Below are 14,709 nucleotides of genomic sequence, written 5' to 3' on the forward strand. Positions count from 1 at the left end.
CGACATCATTCAACAATTTTTGTATGCACAAGAATCAAATGCTACTAGCTGACATTGAACATTTTTGGGTTAAACATATGTCACGATCCCTGTAATATAGGGTTGCATCTAAATTGGTTTCAAATTCATATAAGGATAAGTGAAGTCATTAATGTTTACATGGCCCATTTTTTGCCTCATCACCTGCTTATGTGGTAGGTCTAATCATCTGAAGAGAGTATACGTGGACTTTTCACATCAATTTTGGTTCCTCTAAAAGTTCTTTCATCAATTTCGGTCCTCCTTTTTCTCTCTTCTTCCTCATCATCCTCCCACCACTACCCTTCCTCTCCTCCATTGCGAACCACCAACCCAAAACCCACAATAACCCACCGTCAAATCTTCCACCCACCCTGAAACCGCCACCCATTTCCCCAATCAACAAACCCCTACTCCTCCGACCACCCTAAATCAAAACCCCACTATGAAACCAGCACCCCTTCCCCCAATCGTCTCATCAAGTGTTACCTCTACCCTTTCGTTTCCTAGTTCTACTCCGCAAAGCTGACACAAGTGTTCTGTTCTCAGTCTCCTGAATTAAAAAAAAAACAGATCAGTGCATGTTTTGAAATCCTTCTACAGTTGATTCTAACATCAAAATAATTCTCGGAAGAAGCTCCTAAGGAGTAGCTTTTGGCTTCCGGAGTTGATACTAGGAAAATATAAGTTGATCATAGGGACTATTCTGAAACAAAATCATCATGCTTACAACTTACAACTCACCCTTGTTACAATCGTATGTTTCAGGGCAGCAACGAGCTCGAACAAGTACTCATAAGCAGCCTTGTGTGGCTCCTGCAAAAAGAGTCTTCAGTTTAGAACTAGCCATAGGTGAACAAAGAAGTTGGTAATGAATCATAAATGACACCACCTGTATGTTGGGAGGCAGAGGCAATCCTTCTACCAAAGGAGCCCTAGGAATCGGCACAACTTGAGTACGGCCTGAACTATCAGGAAACTGAACACCCCAACTTGGGGCATTATATATGCCTAATGACTCGAAGTCAAACTCGGGTATCGGCCCAACTGGAGCAGAAGAGGAAGAGGTTGAGGCCTGTGCATGCTCATCAACATAAGTAAGTTGATTCAGTGCTTCTATCTTTAGTAGGCAATACAACATAATGATGACGAGAAGAATGATGTTCTGGGAATCTTGCAACATGCAAAAGACATTATAATGACAGCTCTAGGGTGTATAGGCATGGCTGGATGCACATATATGTTATACAACAGGCATGGTCAAGGGCTTCTGCATTTTACTTCCGATATCATGTGTCAAATTCAACTTCCTACATTTTTCATCGAGTTTCCAGTGACAAAAAGCTGTCAAACTTGGTACCCTAATATTAGATATCAGATTGCTAGTCGACATTCAAATTCAACTCAACCTTCAAAAAGATAGCGTATTTTAAGAAAGTAAAGATCCAAACAATGTGGCAAGCATTCTAACTTGTACATGTGGGAAGAGTCAATATTTATTCACTACTAAAGGTTAAATTAAAGACTATAAAACATAGCACTATGCGCTGCAATGTCAGAATTGAGGAGCACTTGTTGGAAAAGCTACTTGCTAACATACGATTTGAGAAGAGTCTAGTTCACTCAAGTCCATGTCGTTAGCATCAAAATCAACATAAGGATCCACCTGGAAGCGAGCATTACACAAGTCAGACACATAAGATTATTAAAAACCTGTTTCTATATTATATTATTCATAATCAGCATGCAAATCCATATGTGCTAAGCACAAGAAACTATTCAAGGGATAAGGCTACATGTTAAAATATTTTACCATGTAGATTCTCTTTATGCCCACAATTTTCTAAATTGATTGTTATGTTATTTTTTAAAATATTTTCCAGAGTTCAGACTCAATATAAATATCATTTTCTGCTTACTGTAAGTTACCCCCCAGCTCATATTTAATCCCCCCAATGGTAGAAAAGAAAAAATTTCATTCAGAATTTGTGAGTTAACTAGATAACAACTAAGTACCGTTGGTCTTTCTACTGATTTGAATGAATGAAAGGTAGGGCTCGCCAAATCAGGCGACTTCAATATTGCATATGCTCCTTCATTGTTAAATCTCCTTGTCCCAAACTGCAAAATAAAAGACCTTTAAGAAGATATAATACTTAATATGTTGCAGATCCCAATATAACAAAAATAAGCTACATTTCATGACTAAAACCCCACAAGTGCAAGGGATATATTTTATTCAAGTGATAAAACATGTATCTCTGTAGTTGCTAATGAAATGTACACCATCTGTCAATTATGTATGAATTTTCTATTATTTCAAGGATAAGTTATTTGAAAACATGCATTCCTACATACTAGATTTCTAAGCATACACAAGATGCTACTTGTAGAGAAAATGCTGACCCATTTTAATAGGAAATGGCATAAAATACATATATGCATGGCTATGACTGAGCTTGCATCTTCTGTGTTTCCAAAATTCATTTACTGCACCCATTTGAATTCTTCAACCAAAGTTTTGAAAATCATGATGTTGCTATGGAAAATGCTGAAGGTACAATAAATGCAAACATTTGAATAAATGAATTGTATTAATACCAAATAACTAGTTGCATATACATATTTGAACCTGTGGGTAGTCAGGAGCACTAAAAAGTGTATATAGCTTTCCTGATTCTCCATCATGATCTATGCTGTATCCACTCAACATATCCCCAAAATCATCCCTATCAGCCCTTGCATCAGGTCCTTCATGTGATTTGATGATCAGCTATGCAGAAAGAATAATATTTACTAAGCTTAAAAATAATGTCTATTGAGCAGTTAAAAAATATTTAATAACTTGCTTTGGTTCTTTTATACACGCCTATGCATAAGGATTCCATATCAGTCAACTATAATCTTGAGTACTACCTTTAAATTGTGCTGCTTTAAGAAAGCCTCGGTACAATCAGGACCCCACCATAAACCTAAATTTTGACCAGCATTATCCCTCAGACCATCCCTGTGAGAGGGTTTTGACCAAAGAACGTCACTCAATAATAAGTCATGACCTTCATAAGGGAAATCTACGCAAGCTCTATTAACCTCAGATAACTCAGCTAAAGAACCAAGATCCACATTTTGTGACATCTTCAGTTTTGGCTTTCCTGAAGAGGCAGAATGAATGCTACGGAAAAGCCCTCCATGAGTAGTATAAACACATTTACCAACAACGGAAGCTAACGGAAGCTCCTTAAAACACTCTAGGAATTTATTGTAGATATCTTCACCTTGATCGCCATACTTGGTCCACACCTCTTCCCTAAAACCATATCTTGTGGTGCAATATCTTGATTCATGACTTCCACGGAGTAAAAATACTCTGTGAGGCATCAAGACCTGAATATGCAACGACAGACTTTACATACTAATAAATATTCAAAGAGATGGCAGTATTCTATTTCGTCACCATAATAGTTATTAGGTCATGTAAATATTTCTATACAGAAGTTTTCTGTGTTCTTTCTTTCTCCTGGTGAATGCACACCAACAAAGCAACAATCACCAGAAAAATCATGAAGTATCTCAACATTCATTAAATTTCACAACCATCGCTTACCTTCCAAGCCAGCAAGACCAAAAATACTTCAATGCCCCAAGCTCCTTTATCTACATAATTCCCATTGAAAACATAACACTGGTTCTCAGAAGGAACTCCTGCATGCTTCAAAAGAAACACCAAGTCATGAAACTGCCCATGTATATCGCCTACAACAATGACTCTTGAATCTTCTCCTTGACAATTAATCTCTACACAGTTTGGTTCTTTACTTAAAATGCTATGAGCAGCATCTGTCAATTTATCCACCAAAACGGTTGGCCCAACCTGACAGAATTCAGACGGCAACATCCTCCATGAAGCCTGCTCAAGGATGAACATCATTTCCTGAACCCACTCTAAGGTGACACAATCATCAGGAGGCCATAAAAGACATTGACGAAAGCCTGATGGTAACAGAGACTCGTGTGCATCGTCTACCCCATTTTCAAATCTTAAAACATGTTCCACATACAACATATCATCTTCATGCATCATGCTTTGTGCCTCATCAATCAGGACATCCCCATTGCTGATCTTCGATGACTCACCCACGGGACTATCTCTCATCCCTTCATCCATTAAGCCAACCTGAAAAACTGATCAATGTACGCTCAGAGAAATCTTAAATCTAGACAAAAGGGTAAAAGTTCAAAAACACTAAGATAATAAGCAGCATTAACCCCCTACTTGCTCTGAGAGTGAGTCAGGCTTAGTTATTGCAACTCTGTGTTGTTTATCAATAACCCCGTTAGCAATGTCTCTCATCCTCAACACTAGATGCATCCTCTGTTCATCCAAGCCTTCATAGGACATTCTACTTAATATTTGAATGATATCTCTGGATGCACACACCTGCAAACTGCATTAAGTCAGTTCAGAGAGAGAGCTAAAATTGACATAATCCATCATGAATTAATCTACAAAAGAAGCATTGCGGACCATTTTCTCGATACTGTGGCGCAAGGCAGTGACCACATCATTCTTAGTCACCTGTATATAGAACCCAATTAATGAAGACCATGCTCATGACAAAGAAAACTATGTACAAAAAAATCAACAGTTGTTCATCTCTCTTGGTCTCAGAGTCTTAGTCTTACCTTTTTATCGCGATCATCAACAATGCCGCGCGCTATTTCTCTCATCATCACTAAGGAATGAACTTGCTGATCATCTAAATTTACCAAGGACATGGAATTAATTCCTTCCAGAATCTTCTGACATCCACTCTTCATTCTCTCTGTGTGATGGTCCATGACTACATTAACTGACTCATGCAACAAATTTGAGCATAGTTAGAATATGCAAGCAAAAATTTGCACAATGCTTTGTGCCATGTGGGGGAGTAAAGATAAGAACTTTGAAGAGTACTGCAGTTTACATGGAGAATAATGAAAAACCCCAAATTTGAGGGATAAAAGGGGTAAAGCTAATACCTCACTGCTGGTGGAACCTTCTTTCTACACTCCAATCTGGAATTAACGAAGATCTTTGAGCTGAGCAAGCTCTTGAATTTGTGATTCCAGGTTCGGAAATGGGTTGCAGGTGCAATCAGAGCTTCAAAGCTCTTGTCTTTGTCCAGAGCGATGCAATTTCAATATTTCATGGAGGGAATGAAATTAGGGTTTATTCGCGGGTGATTCTAATGTGGACAGTAGAAAGAGGATTGAAATTGATAAGGCTTAATTCCAGTTTGGGCCCCTGATGTTTCAGAAATGTGCGATTTGCGTCCCCGTGTTTAAAACGTGCGGTCAAGCTCCCAGACGTTTCTAAAACGTGCGATCGACGCCCTTCCGTCCATATCCGTTTGGTTCCGTCTGTTGACCAAATGGAGCTGCGTCCACGTGTAATAAAACGAGCGAATTTACCCCCTGATCTTTCATATTTGTGCAATTTGCCTCCCTAATGTTTAAAACGAGCGAATTTACTCCCTCATGTTTCAATAAAATTTAAAATAAAACAATTTAATTAAAAAACTAAATAATATCAGAATATAACTAAATATAAATTATAAAAAATCCAAATCAGTTCATCTTTTTCACCTGTAATCTCACTCTCTTCACCATAGCCATTTATGTGTTTTTTGTTTGTGCTGGATCTATTTTTTCATGAAAAATGGAGAGAAATGTGTGTGTTTGAAAGTGGAAGATGAACTAGGGAGAAAATTGTTATTAATATTCTTGATAAATGTGTTGTTTTGTTAACGAACATGAATTGAAGATTCAATTTTTTTTCTTCAATTGTTGTTGATTTGAATCTGTTTCAGGTTGTGTTACTTTGATAATGAATGATTTGTTTTCATTCAAGATTAATGATATGTTTTTTTTTTTCTCAAACAAATTAATGATTTTTTTTGTTACAATCTTTTAAAGATTTATTTTTTGAAATTCTGTTTTTAAACATTAGGGAGACAAATTGCACAAAGATGAAAGATCAAGGAGTAAATTCGCTCGTTTTATTACACGTGGACGCAGCTCCGTTTGGTCAAAAGACGGAACCAAACGGATATGGACGGGAGGGCTTCGATCGCACGTTTTAGAAACGTCAGGGAGCTTGACCGCACGTTTTAAACATGGGGGACGCAAATCGCACATTTCTGAAACATCAAGGACCCAAACTGGAATTAAGCCAATTGATAAAGAAAAAAGGCTTAATAGCACTTTTGGTCCCCCACGTTTCAAAAATGTGCAATATTAATCCCCCACATTTGAAAATAACAAAATTAGTCCCACACGTTTGACAACGTGTGCATTTTTGGTCCCACCGTTAACATTTTAACGTTTTCCGTCAAAAATCTAATTAAAAATTAAACAAAAAATGGAAAATATTATGAAATTAATTAAAATCTTCCCCTTCATCATCTTTATCTTCTTCTTCACCTCCAACCTCCCCAGGCACCACCCAAACCATAAATCATGAATAAATTGATTTTTCCCAACACATAAATCATGAATAAAAGCATGAATTTTTTTCAACTCAAAACTCAGTTCCAGAAACCCAAAAATAAAACAAAAAACATGGAATCTAACACCAAATATGTGTTAAATATCTTCTTCACCAACAATATCAAATCCTCTAACAGGCCTTCCCATTCCAGCAAATCATCTTCATCAAGTCATCCTCTAACATCATATCTTCTTCACCAACAATATCACCCAAGCCCGTTTCCATTCCACACAGACAACACCACCCATCAAGCCATCTCCCTGACCTAGAACCCCCCGCCCACTGCAACCCAATCAGATCTACAACGTGAAGAAAAGAAAAGAAAAGAAAAATCAAAGCTTTCTTCAGATCTGGGTTCGAAGAGGCGGTGACTCCGTTGTTTTGAGAAGCTTCGAAATGTTGGTGGTGAGCTAATGACTCGATGGTGAGGAGCGGTGGTGGTCGATTGCTGCAACGGCTTGTTGTTTGGAGGTGACGGCGGTGTGGTAGTGGTGGTGGCTCTAGTAGAAGAAGGGTTAGGGAATGAGAACGATTTGTGGTTATGGTGTATTGAAAGCTTTCTTCAGATTAGGGATTTTAAAGGAAAGAGAAAGGGAAAAGTGATATAAATGAGATATTTGGTGGTTTTGTGGTTATGGTGCTTGAAGTTTGTGGTTTTGATGGAAGAATGATGAAGATGATGAATTAAAAGATCTGGATTCGGTTGCTGTTGGAGGATGAAGTTTTATTTTTTTATTTCTGGCTTAATAGCACTTTTGGTCACACAAAAACGTTAAGTTTCTAACGGCAAATTAGCTGAGGGACCAAAACTGCTAACGGAGATAAACGTTGAGGTACCATTATGCTATTTTCAAACGTGGGGGATTAATATTGCACATTTTTGAAACGTGGGGGACCAAAAGTGCTATTAAGCCAAGAAAAAATTGAAAGGGATAATTGATAATTCCAATTTTTGTGTATTAAATAGCTCTCATAATTTCGACTTAGGTGTGGTGAAGTCAAAAAATAATTGCTAATGAAATCCTCTATGAAGCTAAATGTAAGAAGATTACAACCCTTGCGTTTAAAGTTGATTATGAGAAAGCGTAAGGTTCAATGAAGTGAGATTTTCTTCTTTATATGTCGTGCATAATGAAGTTTTGTGATACGTGGGTGAAATGAATAAAAAGTTGTATGGCGACTAGTACGGTATCTATTTGGCCAATGGCAGTCTATGTGATGAATTTACAATGCGGAAGGGGTTGAGACAAGGGACCCGTGGCACGTTTCTTGTTTCTTATGGTTGCAGAAGGTTAGTATGGTCTCTTGAGACAAGCAGTGGTTGTCAGTAACTTTTATGGATTCATGTCGGGTGTTGAAAGGGGGTGGAGTCTTGATGATGCAATTAGCTTATGACACTATCTTTGTTGGGGATGCTACCTTAGATAATGTTGTGACAATCAAATGCATTCTTATAATATGCTTTGAGTTGGTGTCAGGGCTGAATGTGAACTTCTCAAAAGCAAATTAGTGGGCATTTTCGTGGATGATTGGTCTCTTCGGAGCTTCGCATCACTTCTTCATTTCAAAATTTGTTATCCCCTTTATATATCTTGGATTGTTAGATGGGGGAAATATGAGGAGAGCCCCTCATTGAGACCCTGTTACGAAAACAAAAACATCTTTCATTTGAAGAAAAAATTAGCCTAATAAAGAGTGTCTTGTCCTCTATCTCATTGTACTATCTATCTTTCTTTCAAGTTCTAGCAATGGTTATCAAGGAGAGCATGAGATTATGAAAACTTTTATATAGGGCAACTTTGATGGAAACTCAAAAATTGTTTGGGTAAGTTGGGAGAAATATGTTGGGCAAAGGAGGAGAGTGGGTTGGGAGTGAAGGAATGATGGTATTTTATTAAGGCACTCCTAGGAAAATGGAGATCGAGACTAATGTATGAGAAATAGAGTTTGTTTATTGTGCAGGGTCATTAGTGTCAAATATGACCATGCTCAACCCTCCAAAAGCTTAAGTGGGGTGGAGTGATATTTGAAAAATTTGTTTTGATGAGGATAATGGAAGTTAGTTTGATGCTTGTATAAGTAGAAAGGTGGAGGAATGGAATTATGTCCTACTTTGGGAGGATAACCGGCTTGGAATGGGTATATTATGTGAGAAAATTTTCAAACTTTTTAACTTAATTATCAATTTATAAGAACTGTTGTTAAATTACCATATAACTTGTAGAAAGAAAGCTCAAGGCAGTATCTGTGTGACGTTGTTGAAGAGAATTCAAGGGCTCTTTCCCGCCAGGGACACACAAAAAAAAACCCTTTATGGCTCCTCTGTTTGGGGAGAAGAACCAGGGGAATTGGTTGTTAGAGGTCAGTGCCCTGTTGAGAAGGGTGACTCAGGAAAGTGAAGAGCAAGGTTGCAGAGGTAGAGCTTGACTTGTCCTCTTCTTCGGGTCTAGGGGAGAATGCTTTGGGTTCTTTGAATAATTAGTTGATGTTATATTTAAGCCGCAGGGGTCCTCCGAGTGTTATGACGAGGGCGAGATCAGCTTTGACCTTGGGGAAAAAGGTTAGATTTGTATAATGATTGCACTGATGAAGCTTCTCTTCATGGCATTGCAGATAATATTAGGTCTCGTAGACTTAGTCGTAGTTGATTGACTAGTCTCTTATGGGTTTTAGGACTTTTGTTCATAGAGATCTCTTAGGCTGTTTTGGGCCTTTGTTGGATTTTCCAGGGTTTTTCTTTCAGAGGGTCTGCTTTGTAGTTATTTGATGATTAGATTTTTGTTGTAGTGATCATCCTTCCCCCTCACTTCTTGTAAGCATTGTTCCCATATCTTTGTCATAATCTATGTTTTTGCTTTTATCTCTTTGTTTTGTTCCTTTTTTTTCTTTATGTAGTGTTTTTTCTTTTTTTTCTTCTTGTATTGGGTTGAAGTACCCCTTGTATTTTTCTTCTTAATACAATTCTTTAAAAAAAATCTTGCTCGTTATAATAGTTAGGTTCTTAAGTTTTTCTTAAGTTGGACCTGAGTTTGTTGTTCATACATGGGACATAAATTGAGGAGGTTCATTGCTGTTAAAATTACAGGCAGGTCGAGTTTGTTGTTGGGGTATTTTCTTCATACATTTTTATGCCAAAACTGCGGATGGTGTATATATGGAATAATTGCATGGACAAAATTTAAAAAAAAAGTGTAAAGGTGTTGAACAATTTATAGTATGTGCAAATATATTTTGATAGTAGTTGTGAATGGGATAGAGTTCTATTTTAAAGCATGGCTTGTGAAAATCAAATCCCTTTGTTAGCCTACCATGCAGAAGACAATGTGTGAGTATGTCATTTATGATGTGTATGCCGGCCATATGTGTAATTTTCATTAACAAAATAGATTTGATTTGAGCATCTTTAAAATTAGAGGGGACTAATTAAAATCACGCAATTAAAAATGAGGGCACTAAAATCAGCCAAAACTAATAGTAGAGGACCCAAATCATGCATTTAAACCTTGAAAATAAGTAAGATAAAATTCCCCAAAGCTACTAATAGGGGATTAAAAGTGCATTTAAGTCCTCTTAAGAAAAATGCATTTAAGTCTTGATATTTTTAACATTAATTTTGATTGTTACCCGTACGGCTAAACATCAACACTGTGCATAGGGGTGGAAATAGGCCAGGCGGCTCGTCAGGGGCCTATGGCTTGGCTCGTTAGAGGCTCGGCTCGGCTCGTTTATTAAAAAGGTCAGGCTAAGGCTTTTTTAAAAGCTTGATTAACCAAAAAGGTCAGGCTCAAACTATTAAAAAAGCCTATTTGGCCTAACAGGCCGGCCTATTTATATATTATTTGATTTTTTTTTAAACTGATGTATACTTTAGTATAAAACAAAACCCTAAGTTCCTACCCTAACCTAGATTAGAAAGGTTCCAGACATATTCAACATGACACATCATCAACCGCACAGGACGCAGGGTGCAGTCGGCCACCCTTGTCGGTCTGCCGCTGCCAAGTCCACCTCTCCTCCAAACCGCGAGTCACCACTCACCACCACCGTTTTACAAGAATTGCAGGTGTCTATTTTTATTTAAAAAGAAAGTGCAATAATGTATAAAAAGCTTATTAGCCCGCCAGCCTAATGACATTCTTTTAATATAATTGTCTGTTAAATAGGCTTTTAAGCAAGGTTATGAAAACCGGACCGGTAGTCAAACCGGTAAGGGCACTGGTTCACGGTTCATTGGTTCAACCGTAGTCAAACCGTGGTCCAACCGGTATTACCGCTATATATTAAATAATATTATTTTAAAATAAATATAGAATATATATAGGGTAATATTGAATATAAAAAGAAAATATCCATAACTTTATACTAAAAAATATATTACCCAACATAATATCACAACCAAATAGGTTCAAAGTAACAATAGATAAGATAATTCTAATAGCACATATTCTAACAATATATCCTATGTTTCAAAAAAACAATATATCTTTTTTTTGCCGTGACATTAGTCTATTTTAGAATAACAACACTAGTTTTTTTTTGCAAAAACAACAAAAACATATAATAAAAAAGGCCCAGTTGTAAACAAGTATTGAGCCCACTACCCAAACCCTAAAATTATCTTACTTTTCTTTTCCTTTCTTACCTCCAATTCATCTTCATGCAGCCTCCTTTCTGAAACACACTCCTGCCACACTTCCTTCTCTCTCTCTCCCTTTCTCTTTCTCTCATCATCCCCTCAACATATCAAGGTTGGCATAAACTTTGATACTTCCAGTTCCAGTACACGGTGCCACAACGGAGTTCATGTGCTGCAAGAGGGTTTTTTTATTTTTTTTTGGAAACCAAAGTGACGCTTTTCAGGCCATTTTCATTGAACCGGCTCAAACCGGAAAACCACCGGTTTTGTCCGGTTTAGCGGTTCTTAACCGGTCTCATCGGTTTTTATCCGGTTTTCATCATGGGCGGTTATTCACATGCAACGGACCGTCCACCCTTCCGGTTCCCGGTCTGACCGGTCGAACCGGCCGGTCCGGTCCGGTTTTCATAACCATGCTTTTAAGCAGGCTTGTAGGCCATGTCAGGTTTTAGAAAAGGCCAGGTCAAGCTGTAAAATTTGGCCTATTAATAAACCACAGGCCAGACTTGGGCCACAAAAAAAGAATGCAGGCCAGGCCTAGGCCACGCAAAGTTCGGCTCGGCCCGGCCTATTTCCACCCCTAACGTCGTGGATAACTTATTTTTTCCTTACAATATTGTCAAATGATGTCATATATTTCAACCATAATTTATATTTCGTCTATTCTTTATAGAAAAGAAACTGTATACTAAAAGTGTCGGCCGGCAACCGGCAACAGCGGCAGCAATACTTCCAAAAAGATATATATATATATATATATATATATATATATATATATATTATAAGTTTGCGTAATAAAAAAATTAAGCATGCTTAGAAAATACTATATACAAATTAAATTATTTGTCATTCTATTCTTTTTCCTGTATTGTACTAGCTATTAGAAAATATATATTGGAAGTTTGCGTAATAAAAAAAGCATGCTTAGAAATTGGGTATCAAATCACTATCGAAAAAGAAAGAAAAAGACAATCATATATACAAATTAAATTATTTGTCATTCTATTCTTTTAAAGCCATGCCGTGTCACAAATTAATCAATAAAAAGTTGAGTTTTATATTTGAAGAATCAAAGGAATATAGCTAGCTATAGAACCATAGATTAGGAAAGAGAAAGGGATAATATACCATTTACACTGTAATTCCACACGCATATATAAGAATGAGATTAAAACACCGGAATAAAAATAAGTAATATAATAAATGAGGTAATAGGAAATGTAGAAAATAAAGTGATTGAAAAAAAAATTATATAAATCATCATGATAAAGTTTGGGTTAAATAATCCATCATCCAATCACATTGGAGATAAATGAGCTGGAAATAAATTAATAAATAAAATATAAAAATTCTAACTCATTGATCTCTAATATGATTGAATGATGAGTTATTTAATCCAAATTTTATAATGGTCATTTAGACAAAAAAAAAAAAAACGATAGAAAAGAATTGTGTGAATGAATTATTTCTCAAAATGAATACTTCAAGATGTGATGTGATGTAGCGGACAATGAGTGGAGCCCATTATCCACTTAAGCCTTAACATGCACGTTAATAAAATTTATTGAGTTATATTGCACAGCACAACAAAGGATAAGTCAATTTTTATTGTACTGAAGCAGTACTGGAAAATGTCCGCCAGTGAGTAAAACAAAGACACCGCCTTGATTTCTTATCTTACCACCCAAAAAAGAACTTGATTTCTTATCAACTAAGATATATAATTTTTATGATTTTCTATTATTAAGAAAGAGTCTAGCAGCCCAAAATACAAGGACTTAGCTCATTAGGCACAACGTATTATAAGAGTAAGAGCCAAACATAAAATAAACTCTACGGGAGGAGAAGAGGGTATTGAGGTTTTAGGGTTATTGGTTAATGTATCTACACTATTCAGACACTATTATAAGCAAAAAAAAAAAAATCATTCAATAATTAATGATGTATCTAGTCTATAATAATGATTAGATACAACATTTATTCAATGAATCTAAAACGTTATTTTTTGCTTATAATAGTAATCGGATGATGTATATATATTGAGAGAAGATACCTCAATTTTATTTTATTTCATTTTGAAAAAAAAAACTCTTGAATTTTGTGAATTTTATTTGGCTCCCAAAACCGAATGACATGATCACATAAACATCACTACATGACCAACGTCAAGGAGCAGTTAAATTCTTGGGTTTTCACTTGGTCCTTTTTGTTGTGTAAGTGTTCATGAACAAGTTAACAGTTAGGTTGATGATTTACCCAACCACATGAAATCAGATGAACATTATAAATGCAGACCTTGTTTTGTCGCCTATTGGCAGGACATTATAATCTACCAAGATCATCAAATTAATTGCAGAACAAATTCAAACAACATTTGTAATTTTGTATAGACTATAAAGTGTTAGCGGGTATTCCGTTTCTTCCATGATCTCTTTAATTATTTAGCTATAGGCCTATAGCTAACCAAAAAAAAGTATATTAAAAAGATAGTTCAAAGCCAGTGACGGATGCAAGTAGACAACTATGAGGGCACTTGCCCTCACTTGAATATGGAAAATTACATTAGAAAAAAATTTGAGTAGTAAAAGTATGTGAATTTTAATGATTTCTTTGATACAAATTGCCCTCACTTATGTCTCACATTACTAAATGCCCTCACTTGTGTCCCACATTGCTAAATGCTCTCACTTGAGTAGTAAAAGTATGTGGATTTTAGTGACCCATTTGGTAAAAAATGTCTTTACTTGTGTTTTCTTTGGTAAAAAAATGTATTCACTTCTAATAGTATATGCTATTTTTTTTTTAACAAATTTATATGTATATATTGCCCTTACTACATAAAATTTCTGGATCCGTCACTGTTCAAAGCTAAACTTATAAGCATGTCTTATAGCGCGCCTTTTATTTTTGCAAAGTACAATCGGCATTATGACATAATCTCTTGAGGTATTGAGATTACATTAATTGGGTAGACCCATCACAATAAATCTTTTTTTATATGGACTGTTCAACGGCAACGCTCAAATCTTGTACTAAATATTTAAGGAGTACAACTGTACAACTATTTAACAGTTGTGCTAGAACTATCAACCAGTTGTGCTATACCTTGTCAGTGATTTGACGTGTCTTTATAAAAGTTTATTTGAATGTAAGAGTATATTTGTAAGATTTTTTTTTTGTTTTTTGTTTTTTTTTACGAATAAATGAAACTCCACTTGAAAGCAACAAACTAAACACGACCAACGCAAAGTCGGTCCGAAGCAAGAAGTGGACTCAACTTAGCCGGAGGCAAGGGATGATTCCGGACAAAATGACAGTGTAATCCCAAAGAAGCAAGTTTGTCGACCCACATATTAGCCTCATGTAAAACATGCAAGAAACTAAGACGTCACATACGGGTAGAAATATCAACAATCTCCGCCAATAAAGCTCTCAAGTCTCAACTGTGATGACGAAGGAGGGAGTCCAACATCCTAATAGCATCAAGCGAGTCACTCTCACAAATGATATGCCGGAAACCCAATCA

The 14,709-nt window shown here is 36.4% G+C and overlaps 1 protein-coding gene across 5 annotated transcripts; it reads right to left on the reverse strand.

Moving 5' to 3' along the window:
• Positions 1-5: 5 nt before the first annotated feature.
• Positions 6-5,226, reverse strand: LOC130748884 (serine/threonine-protein phosphatase 7-like). Of its 5 annotated transcripts, XM_057602128.1 has the most exons (12): positions 5,038-5,226; positions 4,702-4,868; positions 4,544-4,594; positions 4,292-4,456; positions 3,623-4,192; positions 2,935-3,402; positions 2,651-2,791; positions 2,035-2,139; positions 1,619-1,684; positions 911-1,093; positions 763-834; positions 6-571 (listed from the first exon to the last, which is right to left on the reverse strand). In XM_057602128.1, exons 2-12 carry the CDS (start codon positions 4,855-4,857, stop codon positions 497-499), a joined length of 2,052 nt encoding a protein of 683 aa, XP_057458111.1. In that variant the 5' UTR covers positions 4,858-4,868; positions 5,038-5,226; the 3' UTR covers positions 6-496. The 5 variants fall into 5 exon arrangements, with proteins under 5 accessions (XP_057458111.1, XP_057458115.1, XP_057458112.1 ...); XM_057602132.1 differs by lacking the exon at positions 4,702-4,868 and having other exon boundaries at positions 5,038-5,225; XM_057602129.1 differs by lacking the exon at positions 4,702-4,868 and having other exon boundaries at positions 4,292-4,463; positions 5,038-5,225.
• Positions 5,227-14,709: the final 9,483 nt, after the last annotated feature.

Source organism: Lotus japonicus, chromosome 3 (assembly GCF_012489685.1).
Source record: "Lotus japonicus ecotype B-129 chromosome 3, LjGifu_v1.2".
Lineage (NCBI taxonomy): Eukaryota > Viridiplantae > Streptophyta > Magnoliopsida > Fabales > Fabaceae > Lotus > Lotus japonicus.

Coding starts and splice junctions, on each gene's coding strand:
- LOC130748884 (XM_057602128.1), bottom strand. CDS start 4,857: ATGGACCATCACACAGAGAGAATGAAGAGTGGATGTCAGAAGATTCTG. Junction 3,403..3,622: donor TGGTCTTGCTGGCTTGGAAG/GTAAGCGATGGT, acceptor TTGCATATTCAG/GTCTTGATGCCTCACAGAGT. Junction 2,792..2,934: donor TAAAGCAGCACAATTTAAAG/GTAGTACTCAAG, acceptor CTTTCTGCATAG/CTGATCATCAAATCACATGA.